General features: G+C 42.5%; 1 protein-coding gene across 1 annotated transcript in view; it reads right to left on the reverse strand.

Moving 5' to 3' along the window:
• Positions 1–14,727, reverse strand: part of LOC109405162 (zinc finger protein 776-like) — a 192,136-nt gene extending 177,409 nt beyond the window's left edge. The window contains exon 1 of the mRNA XM_029879321.2: positions 12,521–14,727. Within this exon, the coding sequence (XP_029735181.2) occupies positions 12,521–12,902 (382 nt within the window). The 5' untranslated portion in view covers positions 12,903–14,727. The remainder of the gene's footprint in view (positions 1–12,520) is intronic.
• Between the last annotated feature and the right edge of the window lie 8,712 nt (positions 14,728–23,439).

The raw sequence follows: 23,439 nt of genomic DNA on the forward strand, positions 1-23,439 counted from the left end.
AGTAGTCGGTGGCGATAACAAAAACAATAATCAACGATTATTGCTCTACACAGGCACTTCCGGCAGGAGAACGAACGAACGAATGCAGTAGCTACGCTCGACTGATCAGCATAGCTGCCCTCCCCAATGCATATCTACCCAAAAATCGCTGCATATACCTTCCCAACAAGGATCTTCAATTGAAACGGGTGGTGGAAGGGATGAGCGATGTGGGGTTCACTTTTATCAAATGTCACTGAATGATCACAATCCAACCCCCACTTGTGCCGCAGTTTCTCGCAATCGCTCATTCAGAAAAGGGTCAAAAAATAAAAGCTGGGTGGCCGTTTCCCCGTTTAGGGAGATCAAAACTTTCTTATGTGTTAAGAAGTCTTGCTATGGACATGACTAATTCTCAACTCACTTTTGACTTACTCTCAAATAGTCATTTATGCAACAAGTTGCAACGAGTTAACAGGGCTTGCCGAGTTGAATAATTACGACGAGTTCTAAAGAAAACTAGGGTTTCAACGATTTGCATTTTTTTTTTCACAAATACGAAAATACTTGATCAGTATAACCGTTTATAGACAAGCCTTTTACACACCTTTAATAAATAAGGTGAAGCCACGTTATTCGTATCCACAAGGTTCTGGGTTCAATCCCTGGCCCGTCCCTTTCCTCCTATTTTGTATCTTTCTCCATACTCTCTTCTCTACATACACAGCTCATGTACACTCATATGTTCATAGCCATCGCTAGAACCAGAAACATTTGAAAAGCAAATCTATCAAATGATGCAATCAAGCGAACTGTGCCGCATTAGCATTGGGCGTTGGATGTAGACTGATTTACGCTGACGATCTCAAGATCTATGTTGTCGTTGAAAGTCTAGCCGACTGTGAACGATTGCAAGAACTACTAAACGCCTTCGCACGTTGGTGTGAAGTCAATCGCATGACGCTCAGCATCAACAAATGCTTCGTGATAACCTTCCATCGTTGTACTGCTCCGATTCGCATGGATTACAAAATTGGCGACACATCTATTCAGCGTGTTAGTCAAGTAAAAGACTTGGGTGTACTGCTCGATTCTAGACTTTCCTTCAATGAGCATCGCTCGGAAATCATCGATCGGGCAAATCGACAGCTGGGGTTCATTATGCGAATAGCCAAAGATTTTGATGACATCCGGTGCCTAAGAACACTCTACACGTCGCTTGTTCGGTCTATTTTGGAAACGTCATCCGTTGTATGGTGTCCATATCAAGCAAGCTGGATGGACAGGTTGGAACGAATTCAAAAGCGGTTTGTGCGCTATGCCCTACGACGACTTCCTTGGAGGGACCGTACCAATCTGCCACCATACGTTGACAGGTGTTGCTTACTCGGAATTGAAACACTTGAGCAACGCCGGATTATTCAACAAGCTGTTACCGCTGCGAAGATATTAAATGGTGAAATAGACTGTCCGAATATTCTCGTAAGGCTATCTCTGAACGCTCCCAACAGAATTCAACGCAGAAGTCTTGAACGGATGCTGGCTACACAATTTCATCGTTCAGTGTATGGCTATAACGAACCAATGTCCTCTATTATAAGTGCCTTTAATAATGTAGCCTATTTGTTCGAATTTGGAATGTCTTCAACGCTGTTCAGAAGCCACGTCAAACGTTCAATGCACCCAAATAATGTTTAAATTAGTATAAGTAACATTCATTAAGACTTATGTCAGATGGATTAATAACAAATAAATAAATAAAATAAAATAAAATAAATAAATAGTAATATCCGTACTAATCTATCATCTCACACCTGGCACACCAATGTGTGATAACTGCGCCAACCACATCCCACCAACACTGTATTTGTGCAGGCGTAGAGGTGCATATATTCGGTCTGATGTGGATACAAACGATTGCAATCATCACTTCCTTCCCTTTCCCTACATTGACCAGCAACCTGACGTGGCAGGCGCCATTGTCGCCTTAAAAATAGAAGATCACCAACGCTCACACACTGAAGATGCCTGCTAGTCGCCGGCAGATATCACATTGGTTCCTTGTGTGAGTGTAGCTGGTCCGCCGATACTGCAGCACCATCTACGGGCGGTCAATCAAGCTCAAGCTCAAACATGTCTCAGATGAAGCTTCGTGTAAGTTTTTTTTTGTTTTTGTTAGGATATTTGTGTATAATGACTCCTACCCTTCTCTTTAAGGATTACAAATGTGTGCGTGATAACTTGCACCATGCAATTTAGTTTTGCGTAACATGCTGCATGAAAACCCATAAAATGACGTGTAAAATGTGATGATTTTTACTAAACTGGGGTTATTTGCAATGTCACGTATTTTCAAACGTAAGGAAGGGGAAGAGAAAAAAGGAAATTATACTCACATAGTTTAAAGTGCACATGGAATTTCGCTAGAAGTGCTTATATTTCATCAAACATTTGAAATTTAAAGAGGCGGGCTAAAATATGTTGTTGGTGATCCAAAAATAAGCCAGATAGCCCAAAATAAAATGAAGATGGTTCATATGCTTTTTTCTATTTTTCTTACATACTTTCGTCGTTTCGAGTTCTGCTTGAATACTTTTGATAGATAATTTGTTGATCTACGCAATCTAGTATCAACATCTTATTTTTTAACAAAATCTTTCATTTTTCGCAAAACTGTTCACTTACTTCATAAAGAGGTACAATATACCTCCCTTGCGCTAGAAGTTGCCATCAACAATCGAGCTACCATGGTCACATCCTTGCAATCATCGTGATCGATTTGAAATCGTCTGAAACTCCTTGGAATACCTATAATAGGCTCCACAAACCCCCGAAACGCCCCTGAAATGTTATCAATCGCTCCTAAAATCTCTAGAAACTCCAGTTAGCCTAGTAGTTAAGGCTATGGATCGCCAATCCGGAGACGGCGGGTTCAATTCCCGTTCCGGTCGGGAAAATTGTCTCGTCTCCCTGGGCATAGTGTGTCATTGTACTTGCCTCACAATATACAAATTCATGCAATGGCAGGCAAAGAAAGCCCTTCAATTAATAACTGTGGAAGTGCTCAAAGAACACTAAGTTGAAGCGAGGCAGGCCAAGTCCCAGTGGGGACGTAGAGCCATAAAGAAGAAGAAGAAGAAGACATCTATGAAACTATCTGAAATGACTTTGTAATGTTATTAAATTCCCCTGAAACCATCTTTTAGGCTTCTGAGACCCCCTGAATTGACCATAAGGTCAGAGAATACAAATATGGCTGCCACAATTCCGACTTGGATCGCTACTCACGTTTTCAAGAGCACCAGTTTTAAAATTCGCTACAAATGTGACTGAAAAGGAAAATCTGTTTCTTGTTCCAAATGAGAAAATCTAGGATTAACAAGGGCAGCGTAGTTCGATTCTTCGTTCGCCAGATTTGTGCCTCTTATGCTTTTATGCAAAATAGCAATGGGATTCCATGATGTTTCATCTTAAAGCCCCTTAACCCGGGAGCGATCGCGTCGTTTACTGCGTGCACGCACCATGAAAAATCACGCTTGTGGTACACAGCGTGAGCGCGGCGTCGCTGCAGGTAGTCAAAGGCGCGGCTGCTCGAGGGTTAATACTACAGCCATTCCATAGAAAATCGATATAGTGCAACTCCGATTGTTGTGAAATTGGTGGGTTTGCAGTTTATTGAAAATAATTAGAATCGATTTTCTTTAATTTCGTCATTATAGTGACCAATTTTCAGATAAAAGGGATCCAAAAAATTAAGGTTTTTCAAAACAGAAAAAAATAAAATAAAAACTTTTGAATCAGTTGACCGATTTTGAAGATGCGCAAAAATCCAAATATATTAGTTTTTACATTTTTTCGTCTCGTGGCCAAAGCGGTGATTTCGAAAATTGATCAAGAATATGTTCCAGTATTTTTTCATTCCTTCAATTTCATGTTCATAAAATCAACTGCTACAATCTATTTGGATTCTTATTCGTATTCTTTCTAGCTTATATAATTAATTGAGAAGCGGTTTTTGTATGCCAATACATGAATGATTTAAAAAGCCTACGCATAGCTAAATGATACATACACTAATCCCAGAAATATGAAAAAAGTGTAGAATAGAAAACAAAAAAAAAAATGCCGATCAGAACGAAAATCTAACCCTCCACTCGCTAGGTTTATTGGAGGGCATGACCCCTACTGCCAAATAAAACTTTTTTTTTTTTCTAATTTTTTGTGAAAAAAAAAACACAAAGTTGAAATTCATGTAAATAAAATAAAAACATTCGAAATCTTCCAATAAAATTCCAAATTTTTTATCATGTACCCATGATAGTGAGATTTTTTGAAGTCCCAAAAAGAAGTATGGGTTTCTCTACACAATCCTGAATTGAACATAAAATTGAGCCAGAAGAGCATGCAAGAATTTCTACCAGAAATCATTTGGAAGATTGTTTGCACAGAACATTACAATTAAAGGAGGTGGCCAAAATGTTTGGGACAGGCACCTTTTTTTTCTCTCACAAAAAAAGTTCAACAAGCTAACTTTTCATAAAGTGCATCGAAAAATCTTTTGACTACTTGACTGTTAGTCAATCTATTATATGTGCATCATTGCTACAAATTTGAGCTTGATTGGAAAATCTTTTGAGAAGTTAGAACCGCTTTCTAAACATATTTTTTAGACAACTAATTTTTGAACTGTCATATCTCGGAAACCAGTTAACCGAATCGCATGAAATTTTGAAAGTTTATCAACTATATATTTATACTTGATACAAGGGCCCATATAGCCGAGGCGGTAAACGCACAGGTATTCAGCATGACCATGCTGAGGGTGACGGGTTCGATTCCCGGTCGGTCCAGGATCTTTTCGTAAAGGAAATTTCCTTGACTTCCTTGGGCATAGAGTATCTTCGTGCCTGCCACACGATATACACATGCAAAATGGTCATTGGCAGAGGAAGCTCTCAGTTAAAAAACTGTGGAAGTGCTCATTGAACACTAAGCTGAGAAGCAGGCTTTGTCCCAGTGAGGACGTTACGCCAAGAAGAGGAGAGGAGGACAACGTCAATAAATGTAATATTTTCTCACGACAAATAAAGTTATACCGGTTTGACATTTTCACCCATATATTGTAACATAAGGGAAATTTATACGATCAAAACGATCAATTCTGACTATACATGTCAATGGTTGCTCCTCCGTGATTGATCTGAACTGGTACCAATTGCACTGAGATCCAACTGAATAAGGGGCTGGGACATTCCAATTATTCTCAAAGTGCAATTTTAGCAGCTCATGCATATTTTGATCAATAACGGCGCCGGCCAAGTCCTTATAGTCAGCTGGGAAGGGAAAGGAATGTTAGTGTGTACTGGTTGTTGCTACTAGAGACCGAGAGCACTCTGCGTCCCCACAACCCGTACGGACTGGGGTATTTGTTAGACGGAAAGGATGGGAGATCTGGGAGTCACCGTTGGGTCGGTGATGCGATCCATGGATAGGGGTTATTTATAGTGTTCGTGATAGATTGTGTGGTGAATAAGGTGAATAAGGTCAAGCGGCACAGCACGCTTTGGTTGCATAACTTATAGGCGTTATATATACACTGTGCTGTGAGTGGAAGTTGGAAGGGAGGGAAACGACTTTTTTTCAATTCGTTTCTGGTTCTAGCGATGGCTATGAACATATGAATATACATGAGTTGTATATGTAGAGAAGAGAGAGCGAGAGAAAGTGGATAGAAAGATACAAAGTAGGATGAAAAGGACGGGCCAGGGATTGAACCCATGACCTTCTGCATACGAATCAGAAGCGGTAGCCACTAGACCACCAAGCCCGTAACATAAGGGAAATTTATACCACACAAAAATTACCAAATGTGGTTTTCCTTTGATCCAAATAGGCTCTAATATATCTTTCTAGAGATATCTTGAGAACTCAAGTAGAAAATCGTTGCATATCGAAACTAAAATTCAATGCCATTGATGCAAAAAGCATTTTTTCGGGAAAGATAAAAAAAAGTGTCAATCCGTGATAACTTTTTTCAATGTTCAAAAAATGCCTTTGTTTTAATAGCTTGTGAAGCATTAATATATTGTTAATAATTGTTCAAAATTTCATTCAATTCGGGTCACTGGTTTCCGAGATATGGGAGTTCAAAAATTACCTAGTGTTTTACGAGAACGGTTGGTTCTAGCTTCGCGAAAGATTAACCAATCGAGCTCAAATTTGTACCAATGATGCACATTTGATATGTTGACAAACAGACGAAATTTGAAAATTTTTGATTCATTCTATGAAAAGTTACAGCATGTTGAACTTTTTTTTGAGAAAAAAGAAGTTACATATCCCAAAAGTTTGGTCACCCCCTGTTTCTGAACTTTACATCAGTACAGATCCCTATGATTCCATAAATTGAATCGAATCAAACAGCATCAACTCCTGGAATTCTAACATGTTACAATTTGTTTTTTTTTTTATTTTATTGTTTTTGCCTTTCTCGTACACTAAGTGTACTGGAAAGGCTATATGTTCACTCCAAAAATGACTTTTTGATAGGAGGCCCGGAGATTCGAGTCACATATACCAATCAACTCAGCTCGACGAATTGAGGTGATGTCTGTGTGTGTGTATGTGTACAAACGAACTCACGTCACTTTTCGGCAGTAAATCTCATACGATTTTAATAACCAACGGTTCATTCGACGGGGAATCTGGTCCCATTGTTTGGTATTGAAAATGGTTCGGATCGGTCCAGCCGTTCCGGAATTATGGCCATTTAGGCGTTCCGGATCGGTACCCCAGATAGGGGCTAGATATGAAAATGCAACAAACCCAGGCATGCGACACATCAAACCACGGCATTTTCGATAATATGGTGAACGGTAAGCAAGAAAATAGTCTCAGACCATATCTGAACCGGTAATGTTCCGGAACCGGTTCCGAAGGTCCCACCAGAAGTGGCCAAATATAAAAGTGAACCAAACCCATACATGCGACTCATCAAATCGCAGCTTTTTCAATCACCTGATGAACGGTTAACATGAAAATAGTCTCAGATCATATCTGAACCGGTAGTGTTCCTGAACCGGTTCCGGGCGTCCCGCCGGAAGTGGACAAATATAAAAATGATACAAACCCATGCAAGCGACACGTCAAATCGCGCCTTTTGCGATAACCTGATGAACGGTTAGCAAGAAAATGGTCTCAGATCACATAAGAAACTACCGGTGTTCCAAAACCGGTTCCGGAGGCCAAATATAACAGTGAAGCAAACCCAGGCATGCGACACATCAAGTCGCGGCTTTTTCAATAACTTGAATGATAAGCAAGAAAATAGTCTCAAACAACCTAAGATTCTACCGGTAGTGTTCAGGAATCGGTTCCGTATGTCCCGCCAGATGTGGCCAAATATAAAAGTGAACCGAACCCATGCATGCGACACTTTAAATCGCGGCTCCTTAGGCGACTTGATGAATATTTAGTAAAAAATAGTTTTAGACCATATTTGAGACAACCGGTGGTGTTCCGGAACCGGTTCCGGGTTCCCTCCGGAAGAGACCAAATATTATTTTTTTTGTCTTTATTAACGAGATTTTTAACTCGAAGCTAGTTCATCTCGGGACCCTTCCCTTCCGAAGGAAGAACCTACATTTTGTGAATATGTCGGCAGTGGGATTCGATCCCAGGCCCTTGGCATGATAGTCTTGTGTTCTAACCATCAAACCAGGCCGCTCCACCGCCAAATATTTAAGTGAACCAAACACATGCACGCGACACATCAAATCGCGGCTCCTTAGGTAACCTGATGAACGGTTAGCAAGAAAATAGTCTCAGACCACATAATAAACTACCGGTAGTATTCCAAAACTAGCGTTGGGTGCTTCGTCGGAATTCAAAAGTGAGAAAAATTAAAGCAAGCGATAGATATCTTGACAAAACTAAGACGATCTCATCCAATCACACCATTTCAGATTCCTGAGATGTAATAATGCAGAAGGATGGGTCAACGTTGTATGGGAAAATTTAAATTTAATCGTAATAACTCCGAACAAACTTTTTCAATTCTCTTTCGCGTCTAAAATGACTGCATAAAATTTTTGTGCGACTGGTTGCTCCCTCACGCACTGTAATGTGGTTGAAAGTTGAATGGGATTCAGTATGAAAAATTTCAGTTACTTGCATGTTTTTGTCAAATTTTACATGCATGATAATAAAATATAGCGTGTGTAGAAGTGTGTAGAAAATTCTTTGTCGAAAATCGTTAAGGTATCTGTGTTTGTGGAAAAGTTGTATCGTCTTGGTGTTGATCGGCCTCTAGTGATAGTGAAGGAGGTCAAGCTGTCAACTGAGAGGTCTGATATTTTCCAGCTCTGCCTATACGTTGAACATGACGTCGGAATATGTGCCATCAATAAGTTTAAAGTCAATTCAATGATGGCTCTGATAAAATTCTAAGTAAAGTATTCTCATAATTCAGGAACACTTCAGCTCACGTCAACGGAAACGTCATGAGTACATATTCGACGAGAAAGGCACTATCACCACTAGGTGGATCAATCCGGTTTTTTTTTATCTTTTTTGGTTGAAGGTTTTACAGCTATATGAAAAATTGCACATACTGAAAAAGTAATGCCTCAAAAATCAGGAAACCATAGTTCGAAGGTTTCCGAAAATTCTATTACATAATTTTATACATAAATTTTGCATATTAATTTTCCTGGCATATTTTCAAAAATCTTCAAAACTTTGGTTATAATCTATGAATGTCTCTGAAGATTAATATACATAATCAAAAAATCTGATTGTAAGTTTCAGAACAACCTTAAATAAATTACACCTGTTTTTTCTTGAATTTTGAAAAATGCTCAATTTTTTTTTTTCATTTTTTTTAACAATTCCGAAATTATTTATCAATTAAACCATCTAACTTTGTATTTCTTTCAAAACCATCCACAAGTTGGCTGTTTAATCCTTCAAATACTTTTGCATTACCATTTTTTAAGGAATTTCTCCAGCACAACTTCATCCAAAAAATTTCTAGAATATTTTAAACAATTGAAAATAATCTTTTATATATAAGTTTTTGTAGCTTTTTAGAAACGGTATATCCCACGTCACCTACACATGTCAACCCTATGGGTTAGTATTTCGAATCTCGGTATCGGTATGTGTGTTGTTCGTTGTTTGATGTAAGTACCTAATGGTAAGTCTGTGTGGTCTCTGGCCGAAGACGGTATAGTTGTCTTTTTAAAAAATAAAATTTTATCAAAAATTTCACATTTGCAATTTTTTTTCTCAATCGTTATCAATTTACGTCACCAAGAATGTAAAACTACATCTTCTTTTATTAGTACTGTGGAGCTGTTCATCTAAATGAAGTCAAAACTTCAACCTCAAAGCCATTTCATATTATAACCATTGGGCGCGCACTAGAATAATAGTAATTCCTTTGGTATACATTTTCACAAAGTAATAACTGATTTGTGATCATTTTAATTTTCTAATGATTGAACATAGACTTTGACTGCTACACTGTCATAAAAATTACGTACCCTGTAGTATGTATTGCTATAATTGTCCATGTATCGCTCAATGTCAAAATGTTTCACAAAAAAAATCTGAACGGTGAAATTTTACCGGAAAGCTGTTTTTTTTTCCAAGCCTACAGATTTTTGTATCCGTTTTGTTTTTGGAATTTATCTAGAGATAATATACTAGAAATTCCTTCGAAGATTAATACATGATTTATCTTCAGATTTTGGCAAGAGTAACCTTTTATTGACACAGTAACAATGTTATTGCTTAAGTTATTGTCCATCAATACCTTGAAATTATTCCTTGATGTGTTCCAAAAATCCTCTGAAAATATCTCCCGGAAATCATCCGGAAATTTTAACAGGAAACAAGCAGAAAAAAATGCTTTACATCTACCTAAAATAATAACAGTAGATTATCTTTTGTTTATTTCTTGGATTTCAAGAGAAAATTCGAAATTTTTCAATCAGGATCATTGCTATTCCCCTTTTTCTTCAATATTTTCGGTTACATTGTAAATGTTTAAATGTGGTCAAATACATTTGTCAACACTTTTAAACCCCCCTAGAATGTTAGGCTTTTCACACCACGATGGCGTAGCGTACGTTCATCGTGTCTGGGTCATATTGACTCCAGCATTCTACTAGGGTTAAGGAAACGATTTTTAATAATTTACAACATTCAGTTCTAAATGGATTTGTTTGATTGTTTTAGAAAATAGAATCTAAAAGCTAATACCACAGAGATTCTTCAAGAAAAAAAGTTTGAAACTTTGAAAATATTTCGTTTTACCCGAAAACCTCAAGGAAACCTCTCATTGTTTTCTGTATTCATAATATTGAGAAAGTTATCTAAGATACTAAAGAAAAGTCGGTGCAAACGATATTAAATAGTTGCACTAGGACTATACAGAATTCCTATTCTTGAGGAATAGGTGAAATTGTAGTGAAATTTATAGATAAGTTTGGCCATGTTCTGTTAAATGTCATGCAAAGTGCCTGGAACCATATTGGGCAATTTTGAAAGTTTCAAAAAAGTTCATCGAACCATTATGTAAAAAAACGAAAACGCTGGAAATCCTTGAGATCTTTTTTGTTGTTGTGTGCTTCTGGCTAAAAAGAAAAATTTCTGAACGAATCTCAGAGTGGTTTGTCTGTGGAATTTCAGGCTTCATTAAAAAATTAAAATCTTTCAAAAATATTGATGAGAAACGACCAAAGCAAGGATATAGGATAGCGTGCACGGCAACGTGAGAATCAAATGTATTGTAAAGAAACTCATTTTTGTAACATTAAACTCTATACTAGACTAAGACTAGACTAGGGTGTCCTTCAGGCATCGCAAGTGATTATTATTTTTACCGAGATGAACTAGCATTGGGCTGAAAATTCCGTAATAAAGATAATAATAATGATAATAAATTGTTGAGGAAATCTGTTATTGAAATGTTCTATTCTTTTGTGGAATTACCTTAAAACTAATGAAAACATTCCCTGAGAATATGAATACCACTGATCAAAATTAGTATTAAACTGAGCTTATGGAGGAATTTCTGACGAAATTCAAAACGGTTAACACATCTTTCCCAAAGCAACTGAATTTTCCTCAGTAAGTTTACCTTAACCAATTTTTGTAGTGCTTTCTGAGAGTACTATTAGTGGATTTTTTAAGAGCATCTTCTCAAAATCCTGAAATTTTCAGTGGATTTGTGGCTCTCTAAAGTGCTATATGCGACCCGCAGGCGGTGGTTTGATGATCACTGGGTCTAATTGGTGTTGGAGGATGTTAGTTATGATAGCTCCGAAGACCTCTTCGAATCTATTTGACTTCAAAATGTTACTTGGACATATAGTCGATGACAAAAGTTAATAATCAAAAGCTGTTTCTCTATACAAAATTTTCCAGTTAAGGGCCTTGTATCTCAGCTTCCAGTGGTCCGATTTAGCTTCAATTTTGATCAAGATCAACAAATATCGTCAATTTCAGTTTGCCTGAATTTCATTGCATTCTAGCCAGCAGTCAAAAAGTTTCAAGGGGTTGTTTAAAAACAAAAGCAAGTTATCGAAGAACTTTTCAATCTAATTCGAAGCTAAATGATTGTGGCTGGTTAACTTGTTTAACGAAGTTACTTATTTTATCAACCTCTCGTTTTCGAGTTATATGAAATCGACCCTTGGTTACTTACTTTTGCCTTCGAAAAACCCTCTGGAACTTTCTGGTTACAGGCTAGAACGCTATGTAAACAGAAATTCAAGTTATTTGTAGATCTTGCTCCAAATTACTGCAAAATCGGGCTACTAGAAGCCGAGATACAAGACTTGAGCATTTTGTAAATTTTGTAAACAGCCCTAAATTACCAATTTTTTCCATCGACTTAGTCGCTACGGTAGCCAATTCTTATTGGTCAAATTTTTAATTCTAGTGGCGCAAACTTTTCTCAAGTTGAAATCCTATCCCTAAATCTTACAGGCGTGGCTTTCTCTCACAATTGTATCCCCTGACATAAAGTCAATCAAATTAAGATCCCAACCCAATCCCATAGCTGCCCGAAATTTCCAAACAATAACAGACACGAACTTAATTTCAATCCATGGCCCCATCAAAACTCATCAACCCGAAATTAAGATCGTTCGTTGCACATTTTGCCTCATTAAATATTTGTCTCTGTGTTGCTTGCTTCCCTTCGTTTTGGTTCTGCCAATTCAACCCTTTCTCCCGCCACACCACACCAGACGGAATCCGAGAGTCGGGAAAAGCGCTTCCATTCTAGTAAAATATTCATTAACCGTTTTCAAAATTTGCTCGAACGATGGCAAATCCCCCCGATAAAGTATTCAACAGGAAGTACAGAGCAAGCGACAGCACAGCACAGCAGCAGCAGCAGCTGACTAACTGACTGACGTCTCAATCTTGACCCCTCTTCCAGCGGGAGAAACTTTGCTCAAACAAAGCGACCTGCTGAACCCTTCCATCCACCCGCAGGATTATTATTCCAGTCAGGAACGGGACTTACCGTTGTAGAGCATGGTCGAGGACGCATCCCGGGTGGCCGCTTCCGGCGAGTGTGGCGGAGGGCTGGGCGCCGTAGCACCTGCCGTCGGTGACGAGGGACCCCAACAGGTGGCACCACTGGTTCCACTGGTGGATGTGGATGTCGCCGAAGATGATGACGAGGAGGGCGACGCGGATGAGGACTGGGTTGCGGGAGTGGTTGAGGAACTCTTGGAGGCGGCGGCCGCCGGCGAATCACCGACGACGTCGATTTCTTCGTCTTCCTCGAGGACTTCGACGACCACTTGGGGCGGTGGCGGTGGCGAAGGCGATGCTGGAGATTCTTCGACCCGGTCGGGCCACGGGTAGGCCTTCCACTTCTTGGCCATTAGACAGCGTGGCATGGTGGATGATGGCGACGTCGACGGAGGTCTGTTTCCGACCGAAAAAACGGGTAGCGCGTGTAATCAGGTACTTGTTTGTTTCGTTTGCTTGAAGGGCGGATCGGGTCGCGAAAAGTCAATTCATGTTTTCCCCGGGCCCTGGGAGGTCAGAACCGGGTGTAACTTTTTCTTCTTGTATTTTTTTTTGGGAGGCGAACTGAACGACTGAGATAAATGTTGCAGCACAAAGCGCAGGCAGCCGGTCTCGACGAAAATCGATAGTTTTTGTCGCTTTTGGGGCTTTTTCTGGTTCGCCGTTGCGTTAGGGGAGATGCGGGAAGGTTGGGCGTTGCTCCCCGGGATGGAATAAATTTTATATTCGAACGTGACACAGATACCAAAAACTTTACTCCGTTTTCTTCGTTTGGGTTGTTCCCGGCGGCATTCACGTCCCCAACATAGATCTCCCAGCAGGGGGCGCTTCGGGGCGGAAGCAGTTCACTCGCACTTCGCCGATATAGTTTTACGAGTCTGTTTTACTAGATTCCAACCGAAACGAAATCAGAACAGACATCCAGACTTGGGCACACTCAGAGACGTACACGTACAGACATAACGGCTTAACGTAAAAATCCAGAGTTCACACAGTTTCGCGGCGAAGGTCGGAGAGTAGTACAGCTTCAGAGTTACGTATCCAAGAGTTTCAGTAGTAGCACACAGTAGTGTTTAGTAGAGTGGTAGAACCGTAGCGTAATCTTCATCTCGTGGTCCCGAACATAGCAAATCAAACCGAAAGACACACCGGAAGTGTACTTGAGAGAATGCACTGACAACGACACGATACACTGGCAAAAACCGAAAAACACCGGAAGTGACGGACCACGAGACACATTCAGTTCATTTAGGGAAACACCCTAGCCACGGGTTGACGACCGCGGTCGGAACTTTGGACGCACCAAACCGCAATGGATCCGCCGTACCGGACCAGAAACTGCCTTGACGCACATCGAACTAACTAAAAAGTATTATTCTTCCACTGTTTCCTGTTGTTCTGTGTATGTGCGGTCGATTAATCCAGCTTTTGCACCGCTTTGCACCTTTCTTTGCACTGTTTTGCACTACTCTAGGTTTCACACACAGCAGTTGCACTTCCCGTTTCTTGATTCCCGCTGGCGTACGTTTGATTTCCTTTTTTTGATTCGGTAGAAGAGCGCGCGCGGGGATACGACAGAATAGCGAAAATCAACAAATTTTACGATTACTGCGTTGTGCTTAGTATTAGTTGAGTTAGCAATAGACACGAGTAGACTGATTAGCGGTGATTAGTAACTGTACACATACACAGGTAGATTATACAGGGAACGGCACGCAGAATCGATTCATAAAGTTCATAATAAATAACAGAAAAATTGATACAGAGTGAAACACGACAGAGAGAAAAAATGTGTGACGAACCGCACCGTAAGAACCGTGAAAGGCTTTTGAATCCTGTCGTGTTCGGCGCAGTCCCTTTATAAAGTTCGGCCGACCCGAACGACTCCGAACTTCCCCACCGCCGATCCAGATCCTTTCCAGCTTAAACCATATCACACTTCCCCTCACCGAAAAGAAAAGCCCATTGACATCCCTAATCCCGCATCCTGGCACACGGCCACAGCAACGTGTTGATGCCAGCAGGGGAAGCCGAGCAACAAACAACCCTCTCCTTCCGAGCACGCAACAAATGCACTCGGCTCGCCTTCGGCGTCCGCCGCCCTTATGCTCACTCTCTCCCTCATCAAAACTCTCGCTCTCACCCAACTTTCTCTCAACATCATCAGCGCGCCCTGCTGCACCAGAAGGACAATAGCCAACCCCCACCCGTCTGCCCAGCCCACCGCCCGCACCACCCATCAAGCGCATTATGTTGAATGTGGTTTATGCTTTATGCTTCAGTGATTTTTCTCTCGGCTGTGGCTCTCCGACTCCGATGCTCGCTCCTTCCTTCCGTTCCATCCGTTCGTTCGTTCGTTCGGTCGGTCGGTCGGTCGGAAAGAAGGGCACGCGTCACATTCGCGTCTGTTGTTCAGTCATCTGGCGATGGTGCCGCCTGGTCGTCCTTTTCGCCTTCCTTCCACTAACTGCTGGCTGTTTGCGAGTCCCTTTTGTGCGGCCGGCGCGCGGCGGCGTTGCAAGGAGAGTAGGAATTCTATGCTTGTTGTTTTTTGCCAGCGCGCTGAGTGGCTTGAGTTTTTTTTTATCCGTCCCTCCGTCCCTTCAGCATAGGGAAGTGTGTGGTAAGGAAGTGGCTCCGCACTGCCTGGCTGACTGACTATCTCTCCACACAGGGCACAGACACTGTGGGACGACGACGGGACGTGGTGGTGCTGTTGAGCGAATTTTCGTCCTGTTCTTTAGCGCCGACGACCGAGCGCGCGCTGACTGTGACTGTGTGACGGATGCGGGGAGTTCCTCGGGATTTTTTTTTTCGTCGCTCTTGTTTCGTTCGTTTGTTTGCTGCTGCAGGATTTTAAATTTCTTTTCTGGGTCAATGAATTCTTGCCCGTTCTCGATTCGGCGGCGTTCGATAATGCGAGTTGGTAGGTGCTTGATGCGATTTATCTCGATAGAGCGAGCCGGAACTGATGCTCTTTGGAAGTAGTTTTGCTACAGATCTTTTATAATTTGATACACCAGGTGATATCTGAATTGAATGTTGATTGATTTTCTTCTATCTGTATTTGCACAGCTGGCAAAACTTTTTGATGATCATACTCACATTTGTCGACAGTCACAGTGCAATAGGCCGATATGGTTGCGAAACTTTAGTGTTCAATAAATCGCATCACCAGCCAAAATTGAATCAAAAATAAAATGCATTTGATGCTTATGTTCTGGAACCTCATTAAATGCATAAATTAAATTTAGACAGGGCTTTAGCGAGAAAACTGAGTTCGCAAGAACAGATCATGCTCCTGAGCGTATGGGTTGGGTCCAAGGACGTTTCCAGGAAGTTCCCAGAGAGCTCAAACAAAGGGGGATCCAAAAGGGCTTCAAGGGCGTTCCAGAGGGTTTCAGGAGCCTTGAAAGGCATTCCGCTTGAGATACCCTGATACCCAATGAATCCTCATGTAATACCCCTGAGTCTTCCAGGTACCCATGTATATGTTGCCCTTTAGTGGTATGTACTACATTTGTAGGTACGTCAGGCATTTCATTCCGCAGAATCCTAATTTGTCCTATGGCAAAGTTGGTTAAAGCGCCGGTAAAGCAATTACGAAGGCGTGGGTTCGATTCCCATCAGAACCCCTTTTCCACAATTTCATCTCACAATTTTTCAATAAATCAACATTCATGGTCTTTTAATTTTCAAGTTTTTCCAAGTTGGAGAACATGGTCCAAAATCCACTAATGGGGTGAAATTGCCCAATAAACAATGTTATTCCTGAATGTGATTAAATCATTACTATAGGTGAACGGTGTCAAGATATAGTTGCCCAAAACATTTTTCTAGTAGCCAGGCAATTGGTGAGTAGCCAGACACGGATTTTTTTTTAATTAGCCAATAAAAATTGGCTATTGATCGTTTTTTGTGGTCGCAATAAGGATTTCCTGAAGATACTAACTTTCAAAAACGCCAAAAATCGATAAGAATTAGTATCTTGAATATTTCCGTTGAAAAATCAACATTTTTTGTTTATTTGCTATTTATGCTTGAAGTGTATGAATGCCTCACAAATGATACTATTTCACATTGAAAACGACAATAGATTGGAAAATTACATCTTACACTACTTCAGGTACCCTTGCCCCTCAGATCACCTGAAACACCCCTGACCTGGAGCCCCCCAGAGACTCCCTGATACGCCATTGAGACCTCCTGAAATCCCCCTGAGACCTCTGGAAACGCCCCTTAGATCTCCCTTTACTCTATACATGCCCTTTGGCCACCGTTGCCGTTGTTATCGTTTTTATGCACAATAACGTTTTTTTCTGTGCCATTGGCTGTGGCTGTGGGTGCATAAACTAAAAATGTGCATTACCTAAAAAAACGCATTAACCTTTTTCGTACATTAGCTTGCACTCACCTCGCTGACTTAATGCACGTTAAGGGGTCACACTGACCCCAATGCAAGACTAGGGTTAAGTCAAGGCTTCGAAAATAAGTTCGCAAAAATATTTGAGATGATACCAAGGGTTCCCAAGAAATTCCCTGAGCCCAAAAAGATGGTTCCAAGGGGTTGTCCCCCATTTCCCGGAAAACCATTTCCCGGAATGTATGATTTCCCGGTAAAGGCTGGGTATGCTGCGCAATTCAGATCCCATTGTGATCCACTAGCCTCTGTCCAGCAACTCCTATCCCTACCTCCACGCGGTACCGGCCGGAAACTATGAGCAACCTTAGGGAAGATCGGGTAACCAACCCCGGTGGGAACTTTGGTCGTAGGCTGACAGGGAAGGGGGGGTTTGCTTCGGCAAACCTGAGCGTCTGTTCTCCAGGAGGAGCGGCTCACAACAGCGTCTGATCCCCATGTTAGGGGCGGCTGATCTACGTCCGAGTGCCAGGGAAGCACTCTAAGCTCAACTGTGCACTATGGTCCTCCGGAAAGTAGGGGGTTGGTGTCAGGCCCTACGAGCCAGCCGTAAAAACCCATTGTAACGGAAAATCAGCAACAGAATAATACGAACCGAGACCAACGGCAACGACCCCAGCGAACAAAAAGGACTTGCGATTGGAAACTCGGTACGTGGAACTGCCGATCTCTCAACTTCATTGGGAGCACCCGCATACTCGCCGATCTACTGAAGGACCGCGGGTTCGGCATCGTAGCGCTGCAGGAGGTGTGTTGGACAGGATCCATGGTGCGAACGTTTAGAGGTAATCATACCATATACCAGAGCTGCGGCAACACACGCGAGCTGGGAACAGCTTTCATCGTGATGGGTGATATGCAGAGGCGCGTGATCGGTTGGTAGCTGATCGAAGAAAGAATGAGCAGGTTGAGGATCAAGGGCCGATTCTTCAACTTCAGCATAATAAACGTGCACAGCCCACACTCCGGAAGTACTGATGATGACAAGGACGTATTTTACGCGCAGCTCGAACGCGAGTACGACCGCTGCCCAAGCCACGACGTCAAGATCATCATAGGAGATTTGAACGCTCAGGTTGGCCAGGAGGAGGAATTCAGACCGACGATTGGTAAGTTCAGCGCCCACCAGCAAACGAACGAAAACGGCCTACGACTCATTGATTTCGCCGCCTCTAAAAATATGGCCATACGTAGCACCTTTTTCCAACACAGCCTCCTTATCGTTATACCTGGAGATCACCACAGCTGACGGAATCGCAAATCGACCACGTTCTGATTGACGGACGGCACTTCTCCGACATTATCGACGTCAGGACCTATCGTGGCGCCAATATCGACTCCGACCACTATCTGGTGATGGTCAAACTGCGCCCAAAACTCTCCGTCATCAACAATGTACGGTACCAGCGACCGCCACGGTACAACCTAGAGCGCTGAAGCAACCGGATGTCGCCTCAGCATACGCGCAGAATCTCGAAGCCGCGTTGCCAGACGAGGGCGAGCTCGATGAGACCCCTCTAGAGGACTGCTGGAGTACAGTGAAAGCAGCCATCAACGACGCAGCCGAGAGCACCATCGGGTACGTGGAACGGATTCGACGGAACGAATGGTTCGACGAAGAGTGCAGAACGGTTTTGGAGGAGAAGAACGCAGCGAGGGCAGTAATGCTGCAGCAAGGGACTCGACAGAACGTGGAACGTTACAAACAGAAGCGGAAACAGCAGACCCGCCTCTTTCGGGAGAAAAAGCGCCGCCTGGAAGAAGCGGAGTGTGAAGAAATGGAAACACGGAAGTTCTATCAGAAACTCAACGCATCCCGCAACGGCTTCGTGCCGCGAGCCGAAATATGCAGGGATAAAGACGGAGGCCTCTTGACGGACGGACGTGAGGTGATCGAAAGGTGGAAGCAGCACTTCGATCAGCACCTGAACGGCGTGGAGAACGTAGGCACGGGAGCCCACGGCAACGGAAGGAACGACGACGCCAGTGCAGCGGAGGACGGAAATGAACCAACTCCCACGCTGAGGGAAGTTAAGGATGCCATTCACCAGCTCAAAACCAACAAAGCAGCTGGTAAGGATGGTATCGCAGCTGAACTCATCAAGATGGGCCCAGAAAAGTTGGCCACCTGTCTGCATCGGCTGATAGTCAGGATCTGGGAAACCGAACAGCTACCGGAGGAGTGGAAGGAAGGGGTAATCTGCCCCATTCACAAGAAAGGCGACCATTTGGAATGTGAGAACTTCAGGGCGATCACTATTTTGAATGCTGCCTACAAAGTGCTATCCCAGATCATCTTCCGTTGTCTGTCACCTAAAACAAATGAGTTCGTGGGAAGTTATCAAGCCGGTTTCATCGACGGCCGGTCGACAACGGACCAGATCTTTACCGTACGGCAAATCCTCCAGAAATGCCGTGAATACCAGGTCCCAACGCACCACCTGTTCATCGACTTCAAAGCGGCATACGATAGTATCGACTGCGCAGAGCTATGGAGAATCATGGACGAAAACGGCTTTCCTGGGAAGCTGACTAGACTGATTAAAGCAACGATGGACGGTGTGCAAAACTGCGTAAGGGTTTCGGGTGAACTATCCAGTTCATTCGTATCTCGCCGGGGACTGCGACAAGGTGACGGACTCTCATGTCTACTCTTCAACATCGCGCTAGAAGGTGTGATGCGACGAGCCGGGCTCAACAGCCGGGGAACGATTTTCACAAAATCCGGTCAATTTGTGTGCTTTGCGGACGACATGGACATTATCGCTAGAACATTTGGAACGGTGGCAGAACTGTACACCCGCCTGAAACGCGAAGCAGCAAAGGTCGGACTGGTGGTGAATGCCTCAAAAACAAAGTACATGCTGGTAGGCGGAACCGAACACGACCGGATCCGTCTGGGTAGTAATGTTACGATAGACGGGGATACTTTCGAGGTGGTGGAGGAATTCGTCTACCTCGGATCCTTACTGACGGCTGATAACAACGTGAGCCGTGAAATTCGGAGGCGCATCATCAGCGGAAGTTGGGCCTACTACGGGCTCCAGAAGAAACTGCGGTCGAAAAAGATTCACCCACGCACCAAATGCACCATGTACAAAACGTTAATAAGACCGGTAATCCTCTACGGGCACGAGACATGGACCATGCTCGAGGAGGACCTACAAGCACTCGGAGTTTTCGAGCGACGCGTGCTAAGAACGATCTTCGGCGGTGTGCAGGAGAACGGTGTGTGGCGGAGAAGGATGAACCACGAGCTCGCTGCACTTTACGGCGAACCCAGCATCCAGAAGGTGGCCAAAGCCGGAAGGATACGGTGGGCAGGGCATGTTGCAAGAATGTCGGACAACAACCCTGCAAAGCTGGTGTTTGCAACGGATCCGGTTGGCACAAGAAAGCGTGGAGCGCAGAGAGCACGATGGGCGGACCAGGTGGAGCGTGACTTGGCGAGCATTGGGCGTGACCGAGGATGGAGAGCGGCAGCCACAAACCGAGTATTGTGGCGTACTATTGTTGATTATGTCTTGTCTTAATGATGTGGAACAAATAAATGTATGTATGTATAAAAAAGTTATAAACATTTAAATGAAAAGTTATTTTGACCTAAAAATTACTGTACGGACAATTGTTTGATACACTGTATGTACTGGATCCTCATTTGATGCGTACATTACAAAGGTTATCAACTTGAATGAGAAAACTTAGTTGGCGTGAACAGATCTTGCTCCTGGGCGTTTGAGTTGGGGCCAAGGATGTTTCCAGGAAGTTCTCAGAGATCTCTAAAGAAGGGGGTTCCAAGGGGCTTCAGGGGGTTACAAGAACCTTCAAAGGCGTTCCGACAGAGCCCCTGCAGCCCTGCAGCCCTGCAGCCCCCTGAGGCCCCATGAATCACTCTTGAGACCTTCTGGTACCCCTGAACCCTCTTGAAACGCTCCTGAGACATCCAGGTACACATGTCTATGTTGCGCTTTACTGGCATGTCCATGACTCCATTTTCGCTAGACCAGCGTATCAATCAGCCACAGAACATGTAACGGTTTTGCGGAATAGAAAAGCAAACTTATTCCGAGCCCACACCATCAACACTTCTTTATTCATAGCTCCATCTCCTTTTCGACTTAGGTGCCAACCTCCCAACACGCTCGCAGTTCTCGAGTAGGTGGAAATATCTAACGAATAACATATTCAGTTATTACTCATTGAAATACTCAAGAACAAAAACTAATATTGGTTTGATTGATATAAGAGGTAAAAGATCAGAAATTATCTCAAAATCTACTATCTACTCTTGTGAGGATGACGGAAGTAAGAGCATAAAGTTCTCCTTTTTCACAGAAATTTTCAGATATTTCGACAAGAACAAAAATTGATATCATATCACTTTGAGTTATTCGTGCGATATTCATAAAATTTTTGAACAACACATCGAAATCACATCGAGATATGACATCAAAAATTGTTCGATTTGAGATATTATTTAGATATTCTCGTCTATCCGGGTTGTACTTGGTGCATGCTCAGACTCAATTTGGCATTTTATTCCACAGAATCGGTATCTGTTCTATGGCTTGATTGTTTAAAGCGCCGCTATTGCGAATACGGAGTCGTGGGTTCGAGTCCCATCAGAATGCGATTTTCACTATTTTACACACTGCTGTTTCACTATTTTATATTTAAATTTTTCAATAAATCAACATTCAGTGTCTTTTAAAATTCATTTTTTTTTCAAGTAGGGGAACTTCGTCCAAAATTCAGTGGTGGGGTAAATGACTTAACATATAGGGAAGATTAAAAAATTATGTACATCGTTTTTCGGGATTTCTAGACCCCCCTCCCCCCTCTGTCACGCAATTTTCCTATACCCAATACACGTACTGTCACACTTTTCTAGACCGCCCCCCCTCCCCCAAATGTTGGACGTAATTTTGACAAAGTGACCTGAGAATTGTCAAACACTTTCATGGTTCGCTTTGTTGGTGTAAAAAAGAATTGCTTAGGGTTCATTCAAATATTACGTAACGCTGAGGGGGGGGGGAGGGGGTCAAGCACTGCGTTACGCTTCATACAAAATTTAAAAATTTGCCATACAAAAGTTGTTACTTGGGGGAGGGAGGGGGTTTAAAATTGACAGATTTTGCGTTACGTAATATTTGAATGAGCCCTTATGCTGCCCATGTTAATTGGAATCTTAGGAGCTGTTCATAAACCACGATAAGCACCAAGGCGTAGTAGCCGCGATTTAATCTAGGATTTACGAAATCCGAGATCAAATTTAATACCCCGTTCGGTAAGCACCAAAGAGCTTCAAGAGAGGATTTAACAAAGAAAGCACGCAGCCATTTTCTCTCTCGTGATTGTCCAGCTCGCGGAAATGTCAATTTAGTTTGCTTCAGCATCCAATCAGCTGGTGTTTATTTACTCTTTTTTCGTGCAAAAAAATGTTTGTTCCTCCTGCGTGATGGACCATGATCGGTGGACAGGAATTGCGCGATGAGCGTTGGATGCATAACGCAATTACCCAACGAGGATAAGTGGACACTTTCAGACGCCCCACCGCTGTCAAACAGAAAGAGCCGCAGAACCCGCCCGTTGGGTGTGTGCGCAACACATTTCAACCGGGATTCCTCGAAAAGCTCTTTCCCAGATTTTTTTTCCATTGCTTCGGTAGATCATGCCTGAAATTTCTACACAAAATTCCTCCTTATTCACCAAGAGATTACGAAATTTGCCGTAAAATATTTTTGTGGAATTTCAACAAAAGTGCCTACAGGAATTGCTCCAGGATTTTCTTTGGAAGTACATAGCACGAAGCGTTCATCCAGGATTATTTTCTTTAAATAGTTCAAGGATTCCTCCAACAATCCTTCCGGGAATTAATTCAAAAATGCTTCCCACAATTCCTCCAGACATTATTTGATTTTTTTTGTAGAAAATCTTCCGGAAATTAATCCAGAAATTCTCAGGAAATTCCTCCAGAAATTCGTCCGGGATTTCCTCCAAAAAATCCTGAAATTCTTACTGAAAATAATCCATAAATTTCTCCGGGAATTCTTCATAAAATTTCTCCAGAAAATCTTCTGGGAAAACCTCGAGAAAGTCTTTTAGGAATGGACTACCCGCTTGGCGCACACCCACAGTTGATCAGCAGGAGTAAATCCATTTTATTTTGTATGGTGAAAAGCATCTAAACTTAAAATACTTGAAATAGAAAGCTTTTACTGAAAAAATATTTGGTAGGCTTAATAGTGGTCACCATTGTGCACAACCACTACCAAGTGTCGAGGATTCCGCTGAACTTTTTGCTGATTTCTTCAAATCAGTATACAGTCCGGGCTCCCCCGCAGATTCTGTCGAAGTTTTGAATTCCCTGCCGTCGTACAACATTAATTTCCCGCGCCCTACATTTACCGTAGCAGATGTAACCTTGGCACTTAAAGATGTAGATCCTTCCAAAGGCCCTGGATCGGATAAGCTTCCCCCCGTTT

The sequence above is a fragment of the Aedes albopictus genome, chromosome 2 (assembly GCF_035046485.1).
Source record: "Aedes albopictus strain Foshan chromosome 2, AalbF5, whole genome shotgun sequence".
Taxonomy (NCBI): domain Eukaryota; kingdom Metazoa; phylum Arthropoda; class Insecta; order Diptera; family Culicidae; genus Aedes; species Aedes albopictus.